This window comes from Meleagris gallopavo, chromosome 5, assembly GCF_905368555.1.
Source record: "Meleagris gallopavo chromosome 5, MGAL_WU_HG_1.1, whole genome shotgun sequence".
Taxonomy (NCBI): Eukaryota; Metazoa; Chordata; class Aves; order Galliformes; family Phasianidae; genus Meleagris; species Meleagris gallopavo.
The window spans coordinates 6,329,773-6,347,472 of record NC_139408.1 but is presented as its reverse complement, the minus strand read 5'-3'; the positions used below and the strand labels follow the sequence as shown (position 1 = coordinate 6,347,472).

The 17,700-nt window shown below is 63.5% G+C and overlaps 4 protein-coding genes across 13 annotated transcripts; 2 read left to right on the top strand and 2 right to left on the bottom strand.

The window, feature by feature from the left end:
* Nucleotides 1-110: 110 nt before the first annotated feature.
* On the top strand, nucleotides 111-6,981 carry CARNS1 (carnosine synthase 1). Its single transcript, XM_085223989.1, has 10 exons — nucleotides 111-386; nucleotides 751-771; nucleotides 1,052-1,283; nucleotides 1,914-2,003; nucleotides 2,094-2,572; nucleotides 2,808-2,988; nucleotides 3,257-3,342; nucleotides 3,594-3,825; nucleotides 3,908-4,179; nucleotides 4,675-6,981. Exons 1-10 carry the CDS (start codon nucleotides 126-128, stop codon nucleotides 5,890-5,892), a joined length of 3,072 nt encoding a protein of 1,023 aa, XP_085080115.1. The 5' UTR covers nucleotides 111-125; the 3' UTR covers nucleotides 5,893-6,981.
* A 66-nt stretch (nucleotides 6,982-7,047) lies between these two features.
* On the top strand, nucleotides 7,048-10,372 carry RPS6KB2 (ribosomal protein S6 kinase B2). 9 transcript variants are annotated; one of them, XM_085224003.1, is made up of 15 exons: nucleotides 7,048-7,393; nucleotides 7,893-7,927; nucleotides 8,018-8,138; nucleotides 8,214-8,282; nucleotides 8,375-8,522; nucleotides 8,590-8,647; nucleotides 8,758-8,858; nucleotides 8,929-9,019; nucleotides 9,093-9,183; nucleotides 9,261-9,368; nucleotides 9,452-9,514; nucleotides 9,587-9,664; nucleotides 9,742-9,849; nucleotides 9,923-10,035; nucleotides 10,107-10,372. In XM_085224003.1, the coding sequence occupies exons 1-15, from the start codon at nucleotides 7,322-7,324 to the stop codon at nucleotides 10,255-10,257; spliced, it is 1,407 nt and encodes a 468-aa protein (XP_085080129.1). In that variant the 5' UTR covers nucleotides 7,048-7,321; the 3' UTR covers nucleotides 10,258-10,372. The 9 variants fall into 9 exon arrangements, with proteins under 9 accessions (XP_085080129.1, XP_085080131.1, XP_085080128.1 ...); XM_085224005.1 differs by having other exon boundaries at nucleotides 8,187-8,282; nucleotides 9,745-9,849; nucleotides 9,983-10,035; XM_085224002.1 differs by having other exon boundaries at nucleotides 8,187-8,282; nucleotides 9,745-9,849; nucleotides 9,948-10,035.
* A 69-nt stretch (nucleotides 10,373-10,441) lies between these two features.
* Nucleotides 10,442-11,444, bottom strand: PTPRCAP (protein tyrosine phosphatase receptor type C associated protein). The gene is given in 3 exon segments (XM_085224015.1): nucleotides 10,442-10,613; nucleotides 10,615-10,959; nucleotides 11,304-11,444. Coding segments are annotated over 3 exon segments (480 nt in total). The 5' UTR covers nucleotides 11,307-11,444; the 3' UTR covers nucleotides 10,442-10,481.
* A 282-nt stretch (nucleotides 11,445-11,726) lies between these two features.
* CORO1B (coronin 1B) lies at nucleotides 11,727-17,613 on the bottom strand. Of its 2 annotated transcripts, XM_085223998.1 has the most exons (11): nucleotides 17,269-17,613; nucleotides 16,061-16,246; nucleotides 15,380-15,502; nucleotides 15,174-15,303; nucleotides 14,912-15,093; nucleotides 13,895-14,014; nucleotides 13,719-13,823; nucleotides 13,507-13,652; nucleotides 13,360-13,417; nucleotides 12,521-12,799; nucleotides 11,727-12,334 (listed from the first exon to the last, which is right to left on the bottom strand). In XM_085223998.1, the coding sequence occupies exons 1-11, from the start codon at nucleotides 17,596-17,598 to the stop codon at nucleotides 12,209-12,211; spliced, it is 1,785 nt and encodes a 594-aa protein (XP_085080124.1). In that variant the 5' UTR covers nucleotides 17,599-17,613; the 3' UTR covers nucleotides 11,727-12,208. The 2 variants fall into 2 exon arrangements, with proteins under 2 accessions (XP_085080124.1, XP_010726275.1); XM_010727973.4 differs by lacking the exon at nucleotides 17,269-17,613 and having other exon boundaries at nucleotides 16,061-16,261.
* Between the last annotated feature and the right edge of the window lie 87 nt (nucleotides 17,614-17,700).

Below are 17,700 nucleotides of genomic sequence, written 5' to 3'. Positions count from 1 at the left end.
GTTGCCACATCCCCATACCCTTGTCTCCACGTATCCTCATATTCCCAAATCCCCGTGTCCCCACATTCTCATAAACCTTTCTCCCCAGGCCTCCATGTCCCCCATCTCCATTCCACCATACTTCTATGCCCCATATACTCGTGCCCCCGCATCGTCACTTCCACGCCCCTATAGTTCCCTCACACCCCATACCCCACACCCCTGAATCCAGGTGCCCGCACACTCCGCACATCCTCCGATTCCTCTCCCCCGCCTCCCCGCTCCGCCCTGCGCCCTCCCCCGGGGACGCCCCTCTGCCGCTGGAGGCGTCGTCGCCGCCGGTGCAGAACGGGCACAGCTTCACGGGCACCACCGCCACAGCCGCCCGACAGCGACAGCGACCGCCGGTGGGTGCGGGCGGTGGCGGCGCCACGCGTGTCAGTGGGTGTTCGGGTGCGCTGTGCCACGCGTGTCCGGCGGTGAAATCGCGGGCAGCCGTCGTGCTAAGCCGAGGGACGTGCGGGGCGGCACCGCGCGGCGCCGGGGACGGGCGGGTGGAAGCCGGGGACAATAGCTCTCTGTGCCGCTAAGCCGGGGCACGGGGCTACTCCACTGCCAGCGACCACGCGTGACTGCGGGCACGGCTCGTCCCCGTGGGGCCGCGTGGCCGCGCGTGCCTCAGTTTCCCTCCGAGCGCATCGTGGCATCACGGGGCGGCTGACCGCTCCGGCTGTGTCCTGTTCACTGTAACCCCCCTCCCGTCTCTTGCAGCCCTCCGACGCCCGCAGCATGGTGAGTGGTGACACGGGGCGTGAGGGCAGGGGGCCCCTTCCCCTTCTCGGCGGGGCTGGGTGGTGCCGGCGCTCCGTGTGGCAGCGCCGTGCCCACCGCCTCCGCGTGACCCTGCGGGGACAAGGGGACGCTTTGTCCGGGGGCTGGCACTGCTCCCGGGCACCCCGACACCACCGCCCCAGCGACGTCCCTTGACTGCCCGATGCTCCCCCTGAACCTACGGCCCTCGTGCCCGTTGTGGTGCCTGTTGCGGTGCCAGCTCGACCGTGCCCTGTGACAGCTCTCAGTGGACCAGCTGAGCGCGGAGCAGGCTCTGAGCATGAAGGAGCAGGAATGGACCGGCCCCGAGGCGCTGTGTCCGGGCTGGCAGGAGGAGGAAGTGTCCGACGGCGAGGGACCTGAGGACAGCGAGCACCCCGACCCCACTGCCCATGCCTATGAGGTGCTACAGCGCACCCTGCGCCTGGAGGGGATGCCCCTTACCGTAGACCGCACCGGCCAGCCACGCACTGGTATGGATATGGGTGGCACAGGGTGGTGGGATGGTGGGATAGGACAGTACAGGGGCTTGGTGTGGCTTGGGGATGCAGTGGCAGGCTGGGGTTGTGGTACAGCACTGTGGTGCCAAGCTGGGGACACCAGGCTGCTAAGAGGTGGGTTGGCAGCAGGGCACAGTGCTGGTGTCTTGCTCCAGTTTACAGGACTTCTTCTTTTCGCTCTGTTACTGTGGCACACTTGGCCCAGCAGTTAAGCCAGCAGTGGGTGGTGCCTTCATTGCCATATGCAAAGCATTATCACCTTTGGCAGTGGTCAGGTCCTTCAAGCTGCACCCTGAAAAAAACTGCTTGTCCCCTATCTGCTTATGTTTACAATCATGAGCAGCAGTCCTGGAGCACAGTGGCACCCACCACTTGCCCCTCTAGATAATTAGCAGTTGTCAGAGTCTTATCACCAAAAAGGCTTCACGAAGCGAGCTTTCTGACAAAAAAAAAACAGTTTTGTGTTTCACAGCTGGGCTGGGGACTGTGGTGTCAGCTTGGGGTTGTGGTGCTGGGCTGGGGTCACAGTGCCAGGCTGAGGACATGGGCTACTCGCATGGGGTGGCAACAGGTCCCATGCACCCTACCACTGCCTTGCTGCAGGATTTGGCCAGCTGGATATGACTGTGTGCATACTGGGCTCCCCCACTGCCTTCCTGCCCATCTTGCTGGAGGGTGGCACCCGCTGCCCAGGTGAGTATGGCCCTGTCCCCCAGGCCCGGCACTCAGCAGCCCCCGTGGTGTGTGGGGACACAGCCACTGCTCATCCTGTGCCACCCACAGGTGCCATGGTGCTGTGCCTGGCACCTGCCTGGGCCAGCCGCATACCCTCAGAGACATCACCAGGCACGTGGTCCTTGCTGCTCTCCAGGGGGGTCTCCTTCGAGGCAGGGGGCTGCACTGCCCTGGAAGAATTTGTGCCTCCCCGGCGTGCTACCTATGTCACTGGCACCTTTGGGTCCGAGGGCAGTTGGGAGGGTGAGCTGGCCCGTGACCTCGATTGCCCCACTGGAGGCTCAGCACCACTGGCACGCTGGCTGGAGGACCCCCTGCTCTCTCGCTGGTTGCTGTCTGCCCGTGCTGGCCTGCCTGTGCCCCCCACCCTGGCCTTCATCACGGGGCTGTGGGAGACCCTGCCTGAGGAGCCCAACCCCCCCGGAATACGCCTGGTGAGGCTACAGGACCCCCAGGGCCAGGAGAGCCTGGTGCAGGATGAGGTGGACGCCTTCTTGGAGGGCAGCACCATGCAGCCCTATGATCAGGTGGGGACAGCAGGAGGGACTTGGCAAAATGTGGGGGAGGAGGGATGGCAGGGGGGGGGACAGGGTGGCACGATGCTTGGGTGGAGTGGGACGGGATGACGTGGGACAAGGTGACATGGTGCTGCCTGGGACAGGGGCGGCAGGGTGGTGCAGTCTGGTGGCGTGTGGTAACACGGACAGGGTGGCATGTGGTGCTGTGAAAGGGTGGTATGGGGTGACATTGCCCTGTACACAGGTGGCAGTGCGGCTGTCAGGGTGGCGGTGGCGTGGAACGGACCCCCGCAGCACCCACAGGAAGGTGGAGGGCGAGGCAGTGGTACAGGCAGTGGCAGCCCTGCTGAAGGGGCTACGGGAGGAGGAGAGCATCCTGCTGGAAGCCCTGGTGCCCACCGCGCGCCTACCCACTCTGCCCCCACGTAAGACCCCCCTCGGGTACCCACCACCCAGGAAGGGCTTCTGGGGGCTCCCTCGTGTCCACCCATGGGTGGGGGGGTGGCCACCTTGGACTCAGTCCCTAAGGGTTAGGGGGAAGGTAACCTCCTGCCCCTACTGTCCCCTGGGCTGGGGTGAGCATGGCACTGGGGGGGACTGTCCTTGGCCATTCCCTGGGGCTGGGACACCGCAGGGTGAGCTGGGGGTTGTGGGTGGGATGCTGCTGTCCCTGCCCTGTCCCTCGCCCCTCAGGCAGCGCAGCCCCGCAGCTGCCCATGGCCCTGCGCATCTGCACCGTCGTCTGCCGGTCCTGGGGAGACCGGCCCCAGCTCTGCCAGGTATGGTCTGGGGGGCGGGGCTGGCGGGTACATCCGTGGGTGGGGTCGGAAGCCCCCACCCCCTTTCCTGCAGCCCCTCTCCTTGGGCCAGGTGTGGCTGGGTGTGGCTGTGAGCATCCCCTGCCCCGGGCTCTGGGTGCCAGCACATGAGTCCCCGTGCCCTGGGAGCTGGCAGCCCACATCCCTGCCTTGGGGACACCCACCTGCATCCCAGTGTCATCCTGTGTCCCCTTGGTGGCATGTCCCCACAGGTGGCCTGTACTGCGGGGCGGGCAGAGGCGCCAGTGCGGCACGGTTCGGTGCTGCCCTTGGGCCTGGACTCCAGCCTGCGGCAGTGGGGCCTGGCAGATGCGGCACAGCGGCAGGCACTGGCAGGGCGGCTGCGGGAGGCCGCTGAGGCCACCATGGCTGCCCTCCTAGCTGCAGAGGGTGAGCTGAGCCCCACTCAGCGTGGTGGTGCTCGTGCCCACACCGACATCCTTGGTGAGCTCTGACCTCAGGCCTGCTCCCTTGGAGGCAAGTGGTGCTGGTGGCCTTGTGGCACTGAGCACTCTGTGTCCCCAAGGTGTGGATTTCCTGTTGGCGTGCGTGGACGACACCCTGGAGTTGGTGGCCCTCTCTACCAACTGCCTGCGCTGCCTGGAGACTTGCCTGCTGTTTGAGGGCATGGGGCATGATGTGGGGCAGTCTGCTGGAGACATGCCGCGACTGCTGGCCGAGTGCCTGCTGCACCGGGCGCAGTGCCACCTAGTTGAAGGCAAGGACATCCTGCTGATCGGGGCTGGAGGAGTCAGCAAGAGCTTCGTCTGGGAGGCAGCACGCGAGTACGGCCTGCGGGTGAGCAGATAGGGCCAACAGTAGGCTTCAGAGTGAAAGCGAACCTAGGGAATGACATCAGGAATGAAAAAAGAGGACCTGTAGTGGCTGGGATCAGGGAAGCTAGGATAGGGACTGGGGGGATCTTGTTGTGGTGGGAATGGGGACAGAGATGAAGGATAGGGCTGAAGACAGCCTATGTATGTGGGAACTGCACTGGGGACAGGGGTCTTAGGGCCAGGGATGAGGACACGGACAATCAGGAACTGGAAGGACAGGAACAGGCTGGGTACAGGGGCACTGGTACTGGCTGGAGACTGGGAATTACAGATGGGTATGGGGAGACCAGGACTTGGTGGGGATGAGGATAGGCTGGGAATGGGGGCAGGACACCAGGACCAAGGACAGAGATGATGGAGCCATCTGTAGGCTACAGAGTGAACGCTAGGTAGTGTTGCCATGGAGTGGGTACACTGTGTCCTACCGCTCCGTGGTGCCACCAGCTTGGTGCTGCAGATCCACCTGGTAGAGTCGGACCCCGAGCACTTTGCAGCTGGGTTGGTGGAGACCTTCCTGCCTTATGACAGCCGGGAGCACCGTCGGGACGAGGAGCACGCTGAGCATGTGCTGGAGATGCTGCGCGCCCGCGGGCTGCAGCCCGACGCCTGCCTCTCCTACTGGGATGACTGCGTGGTGCTGACAGCGCTGCTGTGCCAGCGGCTGGGCTTGCCTGGCTGCCCTCCCGCTGCCGTGCGCCTGGCCAAGCAGAAGAGCCGTACCCACCAGCACCTGCAGCGCTGCCGCCACGGCCGCCCGCCTCCCGCTGCCTTTGCCGTGCCCTGCCGCCGGCTGCGCAGCCATGGCGATGTGGAGCGGGCGGCGGGCGCTGTGCCCTTCCCCGCCGTGGCCAAGCTGGAGTTCGGGGCAGGGGCAGTGGGTGTGCGGCTGGTGGAGAGTGCCGGGCAGTGTCACGCGCACGCAGCCCAGCTGTGGTACGACCTGCGGGCCGATGCCGACCACCCAGGCATAGGGCTGGGCTGGGGCAACGCCATGCTGCTGATGGAGTATGTGCCGGGCACTGAGCACGATGTTGACCTGGTGCTGTTCGAGGGCCGACTGCTGGGCGCCTGGGTGTCGGACAACGGCCCCACACGCCTCCCCACCTTCCTGGAGACGGCGGCCATACTGCCCTCCTGCCTGCCCGCTGACCGGCAGGCCCAGCTGGTGCGGGCAGCCCTGCGCTGCTGCCGGGCCTGTGGGCTACGGCATGGCGTCTTCAACGTGGAGCTGAAGCTGGGCCCTTCCGGGCCGCGCCTGCTGGAGATCAACCCTCGCATGGGCGGCTTCTACTTGCGCGACTGGATCCGCGCCGTCTATGGGCCCGACCTGCTGCTGGCTGCCGTGCTGCTAGCACTGGGTCTGCCGCCCGTGCTGCCCTCCCGGCCTTCACCCCGGCAGCAGCTGGCGGGCATCATGTGCCTGGCGTCGGAGCATGGCCAGGCCCTGCGCGGTGGCGTCATGGCAGCCCTGCAGGGCCTGCAGCAGCGTGGCCTAGTGCGCCTCAACCCGCTATTTGAGGAGGCAGGCGGGCACTACGAGGAGCCCTGCCTGAGTGTGGCCTGCGCTGGGGATGGCCCTGCTGAAGCCTGCGGGCGGCTGCTGGGGCTGTGCCAGGCGCTGGGCATCGACTCGCCCCAGTACCCTGTCAGTCATTTCCTCTCCCACTTCAAATAGCTACGGCGGGGGGTGGGGATGTGGGGCCAGGGCCGGGCTTTGCATCCCCCAGATCATCCCCCAGGGGCCCACATCCCAATCTCAACCCCCCGCTCTCTTGGGATTGGGCTGTGGGTTGTGGGCCTGTAGCAACATGGCGGCCCTACAACACCCAGCGTGGTTCTCAACTGCAGCACGGGGGCTGCAGCAGTGGGGAGAGCCTACAATAACAGAGCAGCCCATAATAACAGGCAAATGCCCCTCCTATAACCAGAGTGTGGGGAGATCCCATTGTAACAGGCAAACATGAGGAAACAGTGCAGTATGAGGGGAGCACACAATAAGAGATGAGCATCGTGAGACCCTGTGATAGAGGACAAATATTGGGAGACCCTACAAGAACACCTGGGTGAGGGGAGACCCCACAGTGATAGAATAGCACAGAGAGATCCCGCAGCAACAGGTGTACAGCAGATCCACTGCAGAAGCAGGAGACCCTACAGTAACAGGAGCGGGAGGCACCTGCAGTGAGAGCTGTGCATGGGAAGATCCTGTGGGAACACCCCATTGCTGGGGAGACCCTACAATAACAAGCCTGACAGTGGCAAAGCAGTGTGGGGAGAATCTCCCTATGTCTCACAATCCCAGGATGATGCCATGTGAAAACACAGTGTGTCACAGCCTCTGCCACCGTCAGTGGGGAAACGGCATCTGCAAGTGGCAGCAAGAGACCCTACAATAACAGCAACCCTACAATGATATATGGCCCATGTGGCCGAAACCCTACAGTAATAGCAGTGTTCACAGCAGCCTGTGTAGTGTCTGAAGCCTTATAACAATAGACCACGTACTGCCTGAGACCCTGCAGTAACAGCAGTGACCCTACAATAACACAGCCCACATAGTGCCTGAGACCCTGCAATAACAACACAGACCCCACAATAACACAGGAGTGCAGTAGCAGCCCGAGACCCAATTGGAGGTTCTTCCAGGGGTCACCTCCAGTCCGACTCCCTAGCACCTCATGACCTGTGGAAGAGGCACAATCCCAACCCGGGCTGGGGGAGCACCCCAGGGCCATGTGCACCAATAAAGGCTGCGGAGCGCCAACTCAGTGCGTCAAGGTCCGTGTTTATTTCGGGGAGGTTCCCCTCCCAGCAACCCCCCCGCAGGACTCCATGCGCCAGCGCTGACATTTGGGGCCGACCCCTGCCCTTTGGGAGACACCCGAGCCGGAGGGGGCGTAGCCTAGCCTAGGGGGCGTAGCCAAGACTGGAGTTGCTAACGTTGGTGGGCGTGCCTAACCCTGGGGGCGGGGGTAAATCTAGGGGCGGGGCCACGTGCTCGGACTCCACGTCCCGGGGTGCCCCGCGGCGGGGATCCCGAGTCCCTCCTGTGACGCGACGCAGACGTGACCGGGCGGGGCCCGCGGGTTCGCTGCGGCGCCGCAATGGCGGGGGTGTTCGACATCGACCTGGAGACCGAGGAGGGAAGCGACGGGGAAGAGTCCGAGCTGGGCGCCGTGAGTCCACCGGGGACGTCGGGACCTTGGGGGGAGACGGCGCGGGGACAGCGTGGGGAGCTGATCGAGAGTGGGGATAGGGGGCTGGGACGTGGTGGGACTGGGGACACGAGGACGGCAGTCGGGGACCCTGACGGAGGTGACTACGACCTGGTGGGGAGGGGGATAGGGGAGGGATACAGATAGAAATAGGAATACCAGGACTGGCTGGGGATGGGGGCACAGGAGTGGGGACGTGGGGAATTGGACCTGGTGGAGAGAGGGATGTGGGATAAGGACAGGGTAGGGATGGAGCAGAGGTGAGTGGGGCTGTCTGGGCGTGGGACGGGGCCTCAGGTCCTGGTGGGGATCAGAGGTGGTGATGGGAGGGCTGGGACGCGATGTGGATGGGGGCAAGGAACCTGGGCGAGGGATGGGTGAAAGGGCAGAACCTGTTCCAAGGATGAAGGACAGGGCTAACGCCACCGTGCCGTGTGGCACTGATGCCACGTCCCCACAGGAGATGGAGGTGGAGCCCCGGGGGAACGGCCTGGAGTGAGTGTAGGATGGCACCGGGGTGGCACTGAGGGGCGGCTCTGAGGGGGCCCCATCCCTACTCACCACCCCCCCACCGCCACCCCACAGGCCTGTGGGGCACTACGAGGAGATAGAAATCTCAGAGAACAGCGTCAACAACGGCCCGGAGCAAATCGGGCCCCACTGCTTCGAGCTGCTGCGCGTCCTGGGCAAGGGCGGCTATGGCAAGGTGGGAGGGCTTTGGGAAGGGGGGCTGCTCATGTGGTGGGGGTGTCAGGAAGTTTGCCCCCCCCCCGTCCTGCAGGTCTTCCAGGTGCGCAAGGTACAGGGCACCAACACAGGGAAGATCTTCGCCATGAAGGTGCTGAAGAAGGTAGGAAGGTGCCATGGAGCGCTGCATCACTGTGGGACCTCCCCCCATCATTGTGTGTTGCCTTCCCCTCACCATGTAACCCCCTGTCCCAGGCCAAGATTGCCTGCAGTGCCAAGGACACAGCGCACACGCGGGCTGAGAGAAACATCCTGGAGGCCATCAAACACCCCTTCATCGTTGACCTCATCTATGCCTTCCAGACGGGCGGCAAGCTCTACCTCATCCTGGAGTGCCTCAGTGGTATGGGGGAACGGGGGGGCAAGCATGAAGCGGGGACAGCTCACGGCCCCCTGGCTGTTTGTTGCAGGTGGGGAGCTCTTCATGCAGCTGGAGCGTGAGGGCATCTTCCTGGAAGACACCGCCTGGTAGGGCCAGTAACATCCCTATGTATCCCCATGTGTCCCCACGTGTCCTCAGCCTGGAGGAGGGCACTGGGGGCCCTGACTGCTGCTCACCCCCTTCCACCGTGGCACAGCTTTTATCTCAGTGAGATCACACTGGCGCTGGGCCACCTGCACTCTAACGGCATCATCTACCGTGATCTCAAGCCAGAAAACATCATGCTCAACAGCCAGGGTGGGTACAGTGCTGGGGGGCCACCGTGCAGTGCCATTCTGGGGGCTGACCCCCTCTGGAACCCTCCCAGGTCACATCAAGCTTACAGACTTCGGTCTCTGCAAGGAGTCCATCCATGATGGAGCAGTCACCCACACCTTCTGCGGCACTATCGAGTACATGTGAGCAGGGGGAGGGGTGCCAGGGGAGCCTGGAGGGACCATGCACTCAGGGCATCCCTCCCATTGCCCAAAGGGCCCCGGAGATTCTGGTGCACAGAGGGCACAACCGCGCAGTGGACTGGTGGAGCCTGGGTGCCCTGATGTATGACATGCTCACCGGATCGGCAAGTCACCCAGAGGGGGTTGAGGGAGGCACATGGACAGCATGGAGGGCTCATTGTGGCCAACCCCCACCTGGCAGCCCCCATTCACAGCAGAGAACCGCAAGAAAACCATTGACAAGATCCTGAAGGGGAAGTTGGTGTTGCCACCCTACCTGACACCCGATGCACGTGACCTGCTCAAGAAGGTGCCTCCATCCACCCCCAATCCCATCACCCCCTGTGTGTGTGGAGGGGGACAGCCGGGACCCCCATGTCCTTTCTCTCGCAGTTCCTCAAGCGCAACCCCAGCCAGCGCATTGGTGGGGGACCGGGAGATGCAGCCGATGTGCAGGTAGGGGTTGGGGAAGGGTATAATGATGTTCCTCCCCCCCCACCTCTTAATATAACATTAGTTCCACTCCAGAAGCATCCCTTCTTCCGGCACATCAACTGGGAGGAGCTGCTGGCACGCCACCTGGACCCTCCCTTCAAACCCTGTTTGGTACTGGGGAGGCTCTGGGGGGCAATGGTTGAAGGGGGGGCTCAGAGGACAGCAGCCACGTTCCTTCCCCCACACAGCAGTCGGAGGAGGATGTCAGCCAGTTCGACGTCCGCTTCACACGCCAGACCCCCGTGGACAGCCCCGATGATGCCATCATCAGTGAGAGTGCCAACCAGGCCTTCCTGGTACGGGGTGGATGCACAGGGAGAGGTGTCCCGCTGCCCCCTCGCCCCGCCCTCTGCCATTCCCCTCCTCCAGGGCTTCACCTATGTGGCCCCCTCAGTGCTGGAGAGTATCAAGGAGGGCTTCTCCTTCCAGCCTAAGGTGCGCTCCCCCCGCCGCCTCAACAGCAGCCCCCACACCCCAGTCAGGTACCCGTGCCAGGTTTGGGGGGCACTACGGGAAAGCTGCCCCTCCTCACCCCGCCGTCTGCCTTCTGCAGCCCGGTCAAGTTCTCCCCGTTCGAGCCCTTCAGGTCTGCAGAGCCCATGGAGCTGGGGCTGGGGGGCGGCACCCCGCCCGAGGCCACGGCCCCGCTGCCTATCGCCTCCGCCAAGAAGATGCGGGGGGGTCGGGGGCGGCCGCCCAGGTAGGGGTGTGTGTGGGGGGGGGGGGATTCGGTGAAACGGTGCCTTGGGGCGAGAGGGGCCGGTGCTGCAGGGTGCGACCCGGCCAGTCTGCGTGTGCCCATTAAAGCATGAATCAGTGCGGCTGCACGTACTGAGCTGGAGGGGTGGGGTAGGGGGACGCGCCCCGCCCTCCCCACCACGCCGTGTCTGCCCGGAGGAGCGCTGAGCGCTTTATTGGGGTGGTGCCGTCAAAGCGCGGTGCTGTCCGACGGCCGCGCGTCGCCCCACGCCGCCGTCCCCGCGAGGCTGTGCGCGTCGCCGGGCAGTGCGTGGGGCTGCTCCGCCGGGCGCTGCTCCTCCTCCTGCGGGGCCTCTTCCTCTCCGTCCCTCCTCGCGCTGCTGCCGCTCCGCGCCCCACGGCATCAGCTCCTCCGCTTCCGGGGCTTCGTCCCCTTCCCCGCTGGGTTCGGCGGTGCTCTCCCGGCCCAGCAGCCGCCGCCATCGGCCCCGCAGCACGGCCAGGGCGCGGCGCCCCGCGGGCCGGGGGTGGTAGCGGCCGTCCGAGAGGCGGCAGAGGTGCCGCCAGGCCAAGGCCAGCCCCACGGCCAGGCACAGCAGCAGCCCCAGTAGGGCTCCCACCGCCCGGTCGCTGCGGCTCACTGCGGGCTCCCCCGCTGCCGCCAGACCCGCCAGCAGCAGCGTGGCTGCGGGGCGCCGGGCGGTGTCCTGTGGGACGGGATGGGTCTTCCTCAGTACCCGCAGCACTCGGCCCCGTGGGCACCCAGGTCCTGACCGCCAAACCATTGGTCTGTCCGATTGACCCGTGGGCTTTTCCCCTCCCCCCAAACGCAGCGTCTGGAGATGGGGAGTCGCATGGGAACTAAGTACAGCCCTCTGCTTCACTCCTCACCCCCAAATCTATAACAGGATAACTGTGACAGAGAGGATGCATGGGACCGTGGGCACTCCAGAATCCCCCCTCCTGGTATTCTCTGGGATATTCTCGGGGATGCCCCCACCCTGCTCTGTGACCCCTTCTCCCCCCCCCACTCTGTTTTTGGGGTGCTCACCATCACCGAGCGCTGCTGGAGCAGGTCCTGCTGCTGCGGTGTGAGTGGTGCAGGGGGCCCCCCAGCACTTCCTGCCCCCCCCGGCAGCGGATGTATCAATGCGGGGGGGAGGGGAGGGAGGGTGACAGAGGCTGCACCTGCCACCCCCCCACACCCGAAATGCACCCAGCTGCTGAGAAACCCACAGCAACGCAATAGCCTGGGTGAAGAGTGAGAGAGAGTGCGGCCCTGCGAACACTGACTACTACTACTGCTGTGACAGTTTGTGCCTGAGCCTCCAGCTATAGCTGCTGCCTCTTCCTATCCCCTACATCCCCACCGTGGGCTGGGGACATGCACAGCCCCCCAGCCCCCCGCACACACACCCCACGATACTACAGCAAAGCCCCCTTTGCCCTCACGCCCCCAGCCTCACCCAGCACCTTTATTATAAAGAGCTTTATTTGGAGTGAAAATATAGATTTGGACCCTGCCCTAGAGGGAGGGAAAAGGAGAAGGGGATCCCGTGGCTGTGCCAGATGGTAAAGGGAGATGACACTACCCAACCCTGCGGGCACGGGGGGTGCGAGATGCTTTAGTGTTTGATCCCAAGAACCTCCCCACTAACCCTTGAGGGCTACAGCGAGGCAGCAGGGGGCAAAGTGGTCCACGATCCACAGGTGGGCAGCGCCCAGTAAGGCAGTAAGGGTGATGGGGGAGCTGCAGGGGGGACGGCTGGGTAGATGGAACGAGGGGCAACAAGCGGGGTGGGGACAGGACCCTGAGTGGAGGGGGAGACGCGATCCCTGAGGGACAGAATATAACCCCAGGGGAGGACACGAGGAGGGCTCAGGAGATACAGGCTTGGTCCCCGGCTGCGGGGGGCAGCCCCCACGCAGTCACTGGGTGGGTGGTCCGGTTTGCCCCTAGACGTGTCCGTTCTCCAGGCGGCTGAGCTGCTCCTCCAGGCGGGCGATGCGCTGGCCCTGCTCCGTCACGAGCGTCCGCAGTGCCGCCATCTCCTGTAGCACCTCGTCCAGCCGCCCGCCCACCTGCGATCCGGGAACGCAATCAGCGAGACAACCGGGGTCCCGCCCACCCCACTCAAGACCACGGCCCCCCGTGTAGGTCACGTGCCTCACAGTCACGCCCACCATACCCAAGTCCACGCCCCCTTCAGCAAACAAGTCACTAAAAAATCGGCCACGCTACCAAAAGGTCACGCCCCCTGCACTCACCGCTGGGGCGGCGGTCCCGGTGCCCAGGGCCGGGGGTGCGCTGAGACGGGAGCTGGGGGCGATGGGCACCGGCGCAGTGCTGGCGGTGGCGGCAGAACGGCCGTCGTGCAGCAGGGAGTGGCGGTTCACCTTCAGCTCCCGCTGCTTGCTGGGGACGTAGGCCTGGCGCAGGGACACCAGCAACGGCCCCGCTGTCTGCCCCGCCACCCATTCCTCTGCCTCCAGCGCCGGGTCGGGGCCCGCCGTGTCGGGGTACAGGTCGTCCTGGAATAGGTCCGACTGCGCCCCACAAGCAGTGTCACCCAGGGGACCCCTGCATGAGTACCTGTCCTCCCCAGGGAGCTCTGCCCAGCTAAGTGTGCAGGGGCTTCCATCCAGGGACCTCCCCATCTGCTGCAGTGTGAGTGGAGACTCCCCACCCAGCCTGAACAGGGGCCCCCAACCAATCCCTGTTTTTGGCCTGCTTTGCCCAGGGACCGTCCCCGCAGCCCACCAAGAGACCCGTCCCAAGTTATGTGCCCTGTTCTGGAACCCCCACCCACCTGATCTGGGTCCCCCACCCAGCCACAATGCAGAAACCCCTGTACATAGACCCCCCCCCAATTCCCCTATGGATTCCCAATTGCTCCCCGTTGCTCTGCCTTGCCCTAGGACCCCCACCCAGTCCACGTAGAGATCCCTCCTCAATCATGCTGCCCAGGGACCCCCACCCAGCTACTAAGCGCTCCCCAAGCCCTCCCCCCCCCCCACTTACCCAGGGGCTCCCACCTATCACCCCTTGGCATCACCATTTCCAGGGTCTCCCTCAAACCAACCTCCCCCCACCAGTCCCCACTTACCTTCCTTGGCACTGTCATGATGATAGGCTCACACTTACGCTCATGCAGCTTGTAGAACCTGATGAGGCAGAGGGAAAGGGTCGTTAGAGGAGGAAACATGGGGACATGGGGGAGGACACAGGAACACCCTGGCACACTCAGCCTCACCTGGCAATCTCACACTTGCTGACGTCCAGCCCACGCTTGGGCATCCAGCCCATGCCTCGCTGCGGCTCCTTGCTGGTGAATGTATTGAGGAAGTGGATGTAGGGTGGCTCCTCTGTGATCTCGAAGTAGCGGATGCTCGAGTCGCCCTACAGGCAGCTGATGAGTATGAGGCGGGTGAGGAGGGGGCACGGGAGAGAGGTGTGGGGTCATACTTTGCCACAGACGTAGACCACATTGGTGTCAGGGTCGTAGAAGGGCAGCAAGGCCCCATTGCTTGAGTCCAGCTCCTGCAGACCCATGGGCTCCTCCAGGTTCTCCTGGAGAGTAGAGCGTCAGCCCCATGCTGCACCCCCATACGGTCCCCCAAGGGACCCCTGCAGCCCCTCACCGTGTCCCACAGTGCTAGCTGCCGCTCGCTCATGCGGCTGAAGCCAGTGGTGAAGATCTTGCCATCAGCTAGGAAGATGGCACGCATGGGGCGTGCACCCTCATGTGCCCGCTCTTTCTCCTGCAGGGTGGAAGTACAGCATGAGGGCAGCGATGTGAGACAGGTGGGGTGCAGCATGGGGGCACACAGGGGTCAGGAAAAGTGCCCCACAAACAAGGGATGGGGACACCCCATGGATGTGGGATACTGGGGAGGGATGGAAAGTGCCCTGGGGACAAAGGGATGTGGAGGACACTCAAGAGGTGCAGGGAGCACCTGGGGACAAAGAGACACAGGGAATCAGAGAAGGATCTGATGTGCCCTGGTGACAAGGGGCAGGGATATTCAAGGAATCCAGGACAGCAAGGAGGAATGGGAAGCACCCTGGGGACAAGGGATGGGGCACCTGAGGAATACAAGGCAATGGGGAGCACCAGGGAGCAAGTGAGGACAAGGAACTGGAGGCACACAAAGGATACAGGGAAGGACGTGGTATGCCTGAGGGACAAGGGGCAGGGACATCCCAGGGATGCAGGGCATGGAGGAAATAGGGAAAACACGGTGGGGACAAGGGATGGGGACATCTAAGAAATGCAGGGTGTCAGGGAGATAGGAGAAGTACATTAGGGATAAGGGATGGGGACATTCAAAGGATGATGACACACTGGAACAGATTGCCCAAGGAGGTTATGGATGCACCATCCCTGGAGGCATTCAAGGCCAGGCTGGATGTGGCTCCGGACAGCCTGGTCTGGTGATTGGCAACCCTGCACATAGCAAGGGGTTGGAACTAGATGATTGTTGTGGTCCTTTTCAACCCAGGCCATTCTGTGATTCTGATTCTATGATGGGGAGTATCAGTGAACATCTGGGGACAAGGAATTGCAAGCATCCAAGGGCAGCAGGGAGCACCAGGGGACAAAGGATGGGAAGCACCCTGGGGACACGGGGACACTGCCACTCTGCTGTCTCACTTACCAGCAGCACAGTGCCGCGGCGGGGGTCAATGACACGCACACTCTTGTCCTTACAGGCAGTGCAGAAACGGCTCCCATCACGGCTCCAGTTCACGCTGTAGATGAGGTCAGGGTGCAGCCCCTCCAGACGGTACAGCTCCTCTCCCGTACCCACATTCCAGATCAGCACCACGTTGTCACAGCCTGCATGGTATGGATGCAGCTCAACCACCTGTCCAAGTGTCACCCAGCACCCCGTGCCCATACCTGCACTGTCCCCATACCTGCACTGAGCAGCACGTTGCGGGTGCTGGGGTGCCAGGCAATGATGCCTACACGCTTCGAGTGTCCCTCCAGCACCACCACTGGCTCTGTGAGTGGCTGCACGAGGCCCCCCTCAGGCACCTGCCACACCTATGGGCAGTGAACAGCGAGAAGGTGTCCTCTGTGCCACACCACCTCAGTAACCCCTTTCCCATTCATCCCTCACCATGACAGTGCAGTCCTCGGAACCACTGGCAATGATGTGGTCGTTGTGTGGGCACCACTCGATGTCTAGCACAGGGCCTGTGTGCCCACACACAGTGGGGTACGACTTATCAATGCGGCCAGTCTGGGGATGCAGGGACAGTGTGAGGGGTGGTTAATCCTTGTTCCATCTGAGCTCCACATCCCCATCTCCATCAACCTCAACATAGCCCCAGCCCCATTTCAATGCAGCCCCATCTCCATTTCAAACAAGCCCATCCCATCCCCACTCCAATCCTGTCCCCATCCAAACCCCATCCCAAGCCTTCCCCATCCCCATCCCCAACCCATCCCTATCCCCATCCCATCCTCATCCCATCCCTGTCCCATCCCCATCCCAAGCTATTCCCAGCCCCAGCCCATCCCTATCCCTATCCCATCCCCATCCATCCCCTAGCCATCCCCATCCCAAGCCATCCCCATCCATTCCTGTCTATTCCATCCCCATCCCCATCTCCATCCCCATCCCCATCCCCATCCCTATCCCCATCCCAAGCCTTCATCATCCCAAGCCATCCCCATTCTATCCTATCCCATCCCGTCCCTCTCCCCAGCACATCCCCATCCTGATCCCAAGCCACTTCCATTCCCATTGTGTCCCCATCCCAAGCCATCCCCAGCGCCATCCTCACCCCCAGCCCACCTTGTGCAGGGGCAGTACCAGGAAGGCTCCACCGCCACTGGCCTCCACAATGATGGCCACAAAGGAGGGGTTGACAGCACAGAAGGTGCTGTCCCAGGTGACGCGGGATACACGGATGTCATCGTAGCATTGCTCTGTCTTCACTGGCTGCCCAAAGACGTGCCGGAATTTGCTCTGCCGCACCACCTTACGGAATGACATGGCTGGGGCGTACCCCGGCCCCACATCACTGGGGGGACCCCAAAACAGCTCTCCAAAGGAGCGGCCCCAGGATGGGTCTCCCGGTGGGTGGCACTGAGCAGGGGGCTTGGCCCCATCACCCGCCCTGGGTAAAGGGCAACGGTGCCCCTCCCTGCACAAGCAGGAAACCAGTGCTGGGCAAACAAACCCTGCCCTGCGGGTGTGGGGCGTGGATGGGGGGCAGGGATTGCCTCTGGGGGGACAGGGAGGAATGGGGACAGGGATTGGGATCGGAAGTACTCCTTCACAGACAGGATTGTTCTTCCCAGGTGGGTGTCATCCTATGGAGATAGAGATGTGAACAAGGATAGCCTCTATGAGGACAGGATCATTCCTCCCTGGAGAGGGATGGGGACAGTGAGTTTCCTATGGGGACAGGGCTATTTTTCCCAGGATGGGGATAGGGACAAGGATGGAGATGAGGACAGAAATGGCTACTTTGAGGACAAGGATGGGAAAAAGGGATAGCTTTATAGAGACAGGATTGTCCTTTGTGGATTAAGACAGAGATGGGAATAAGGATCAGCTCTGTGGGAACAGGGATGGGGACAGGGATTGCTCCTGTAGCACCAGGATGGTTCTTCCATAATAGGGATGGGGACAGGGATGGACCCTATATGGACAGCATTGTCCTTTGTGGATTAGGACAGGGATGGCTGCTATGGGGATAGAAACGGTTACTGAGACAGGGAAAGCCCCACTGCAGACAGGGATGGGGATAGGACTGTCCTTCCCAGGATGGGGACAGGGATTGCTCCGGTGGGGACTGGGATGGGGACGCGGATGGTCTTCACAGGGACGGGGATCGCCCCAATGGGGACACAGATGGGGCCGGGATCGCCTTTCCGTTATGGGGATGCGGACAGAGACCGGCCCAACAGCGACACCGACGGAAGAAGGGCCGGGGGAGCGGCGCGGGAATGGATACAGCGCGGGAGAGCCCCGGGAGCCGCCCGCCCCGCACTCACCGGCGGCCGGGCCGGATCCGGTGCTGGTACCGGACCGGGACCGGGACCGGGGCCGGGGCCGGGGCCGGCGGGCAGGAGGCGGGGCGGCGGTACAGAGCGGTGCTGAGCCGGGAACGGACGGCGGGACAGGAAGTGAGCGGGGCGCCGCGCCTGCGCACTGCGGCACGGAGAGCTCGGGGGCAGGGCCACAGGAAGGGGCGGGGCCGGACGGTGGGGGGGCGTGGTTACACGAGGGGTGTGGTCAATTATAGGCGTGGTCGTGTTGGGGGCGTGGTCACGGGGGCGCGGCGGCCGTGGCGGTGGGCGTCCCGGTGTCGGCAGCTTTCCCATCCCCGTTCGCTCTGCGACGCAGCCGTGCGCACACGGCGCTGGCGGCGCGGTGCCCCACGCTGGTGCCCAGCAGCAGGTAGAGGTAGGAGTTGACACAGCTGC

Excerpts from the sequence above, each read along its gene's own strand:
- CARNS1 (XM_085223989.1), top strand. The coding sequence starts at position 126 with ATGCCCCATATACTCGTGCCCCCGCATCGTCACTTCCACGCCCCTATA. Across the intron at positions 772-1,051 it reads CCTCCGACGCCCGCAGCATG|CTCTCAGTGGACCAGCTGAG; the intron begins GTGAGTGGTGAC and ends GCCCTGTGACAG. Across the intron at positions 1,284-1,913 it reads CACCGGCCAGCCACGCACTG|GATTTGGCCAGCTGGATATG; the intron begins GTATGGATATGG and ends GCCTTGCTGCAG.
- RPS6KB2 (XM_085223999.1), top strand. The coding sequence starts at position 7,322 with ATGGCGGGGGTGTTCGACATCGACCTGGAGACCGAGGAGGGAAGCGAC. Across the intron at positions 7,928-8,017 it reads CCCCGGGGGAACGGCCTGGA|GCCTGTGGGGCACTACGAGG; the intron begins GTGAGTGTAGGA and ends GCCACCCCACAG. Across the intron at positions 9,020-9,092 it reads TGCGGCACTATCGAGTACAT|GGCCCCGGAGATTCTGGTGC; the intron begins GTGAGCAGGGGG and ends CATTGCCCAAAG.
- CORO1B (XM_085223998.1), bottom strand. The coding sequence starts at position 17,598 with ATGGGAAAGCTGCCGACACCGGGACGCCCACCGCCACGGCCGCCGCGC. Across the intron at positions 16,247-17,268 it reads CGGATCCGGCCCGGCCGCCG|GTGGTGCGGCAGAGCAAATT; the intron begins GTGAGTGCGGGG and ends TCATTCCGTAAG. Across the intron at positions 15,304-15,379 it reads CCGAGGACTGCACTGTCATG|GTGTGGCAGGTGCCTGAGGG; the intron begins GTGAGGGATGAA and ends CACTGCCCATAG.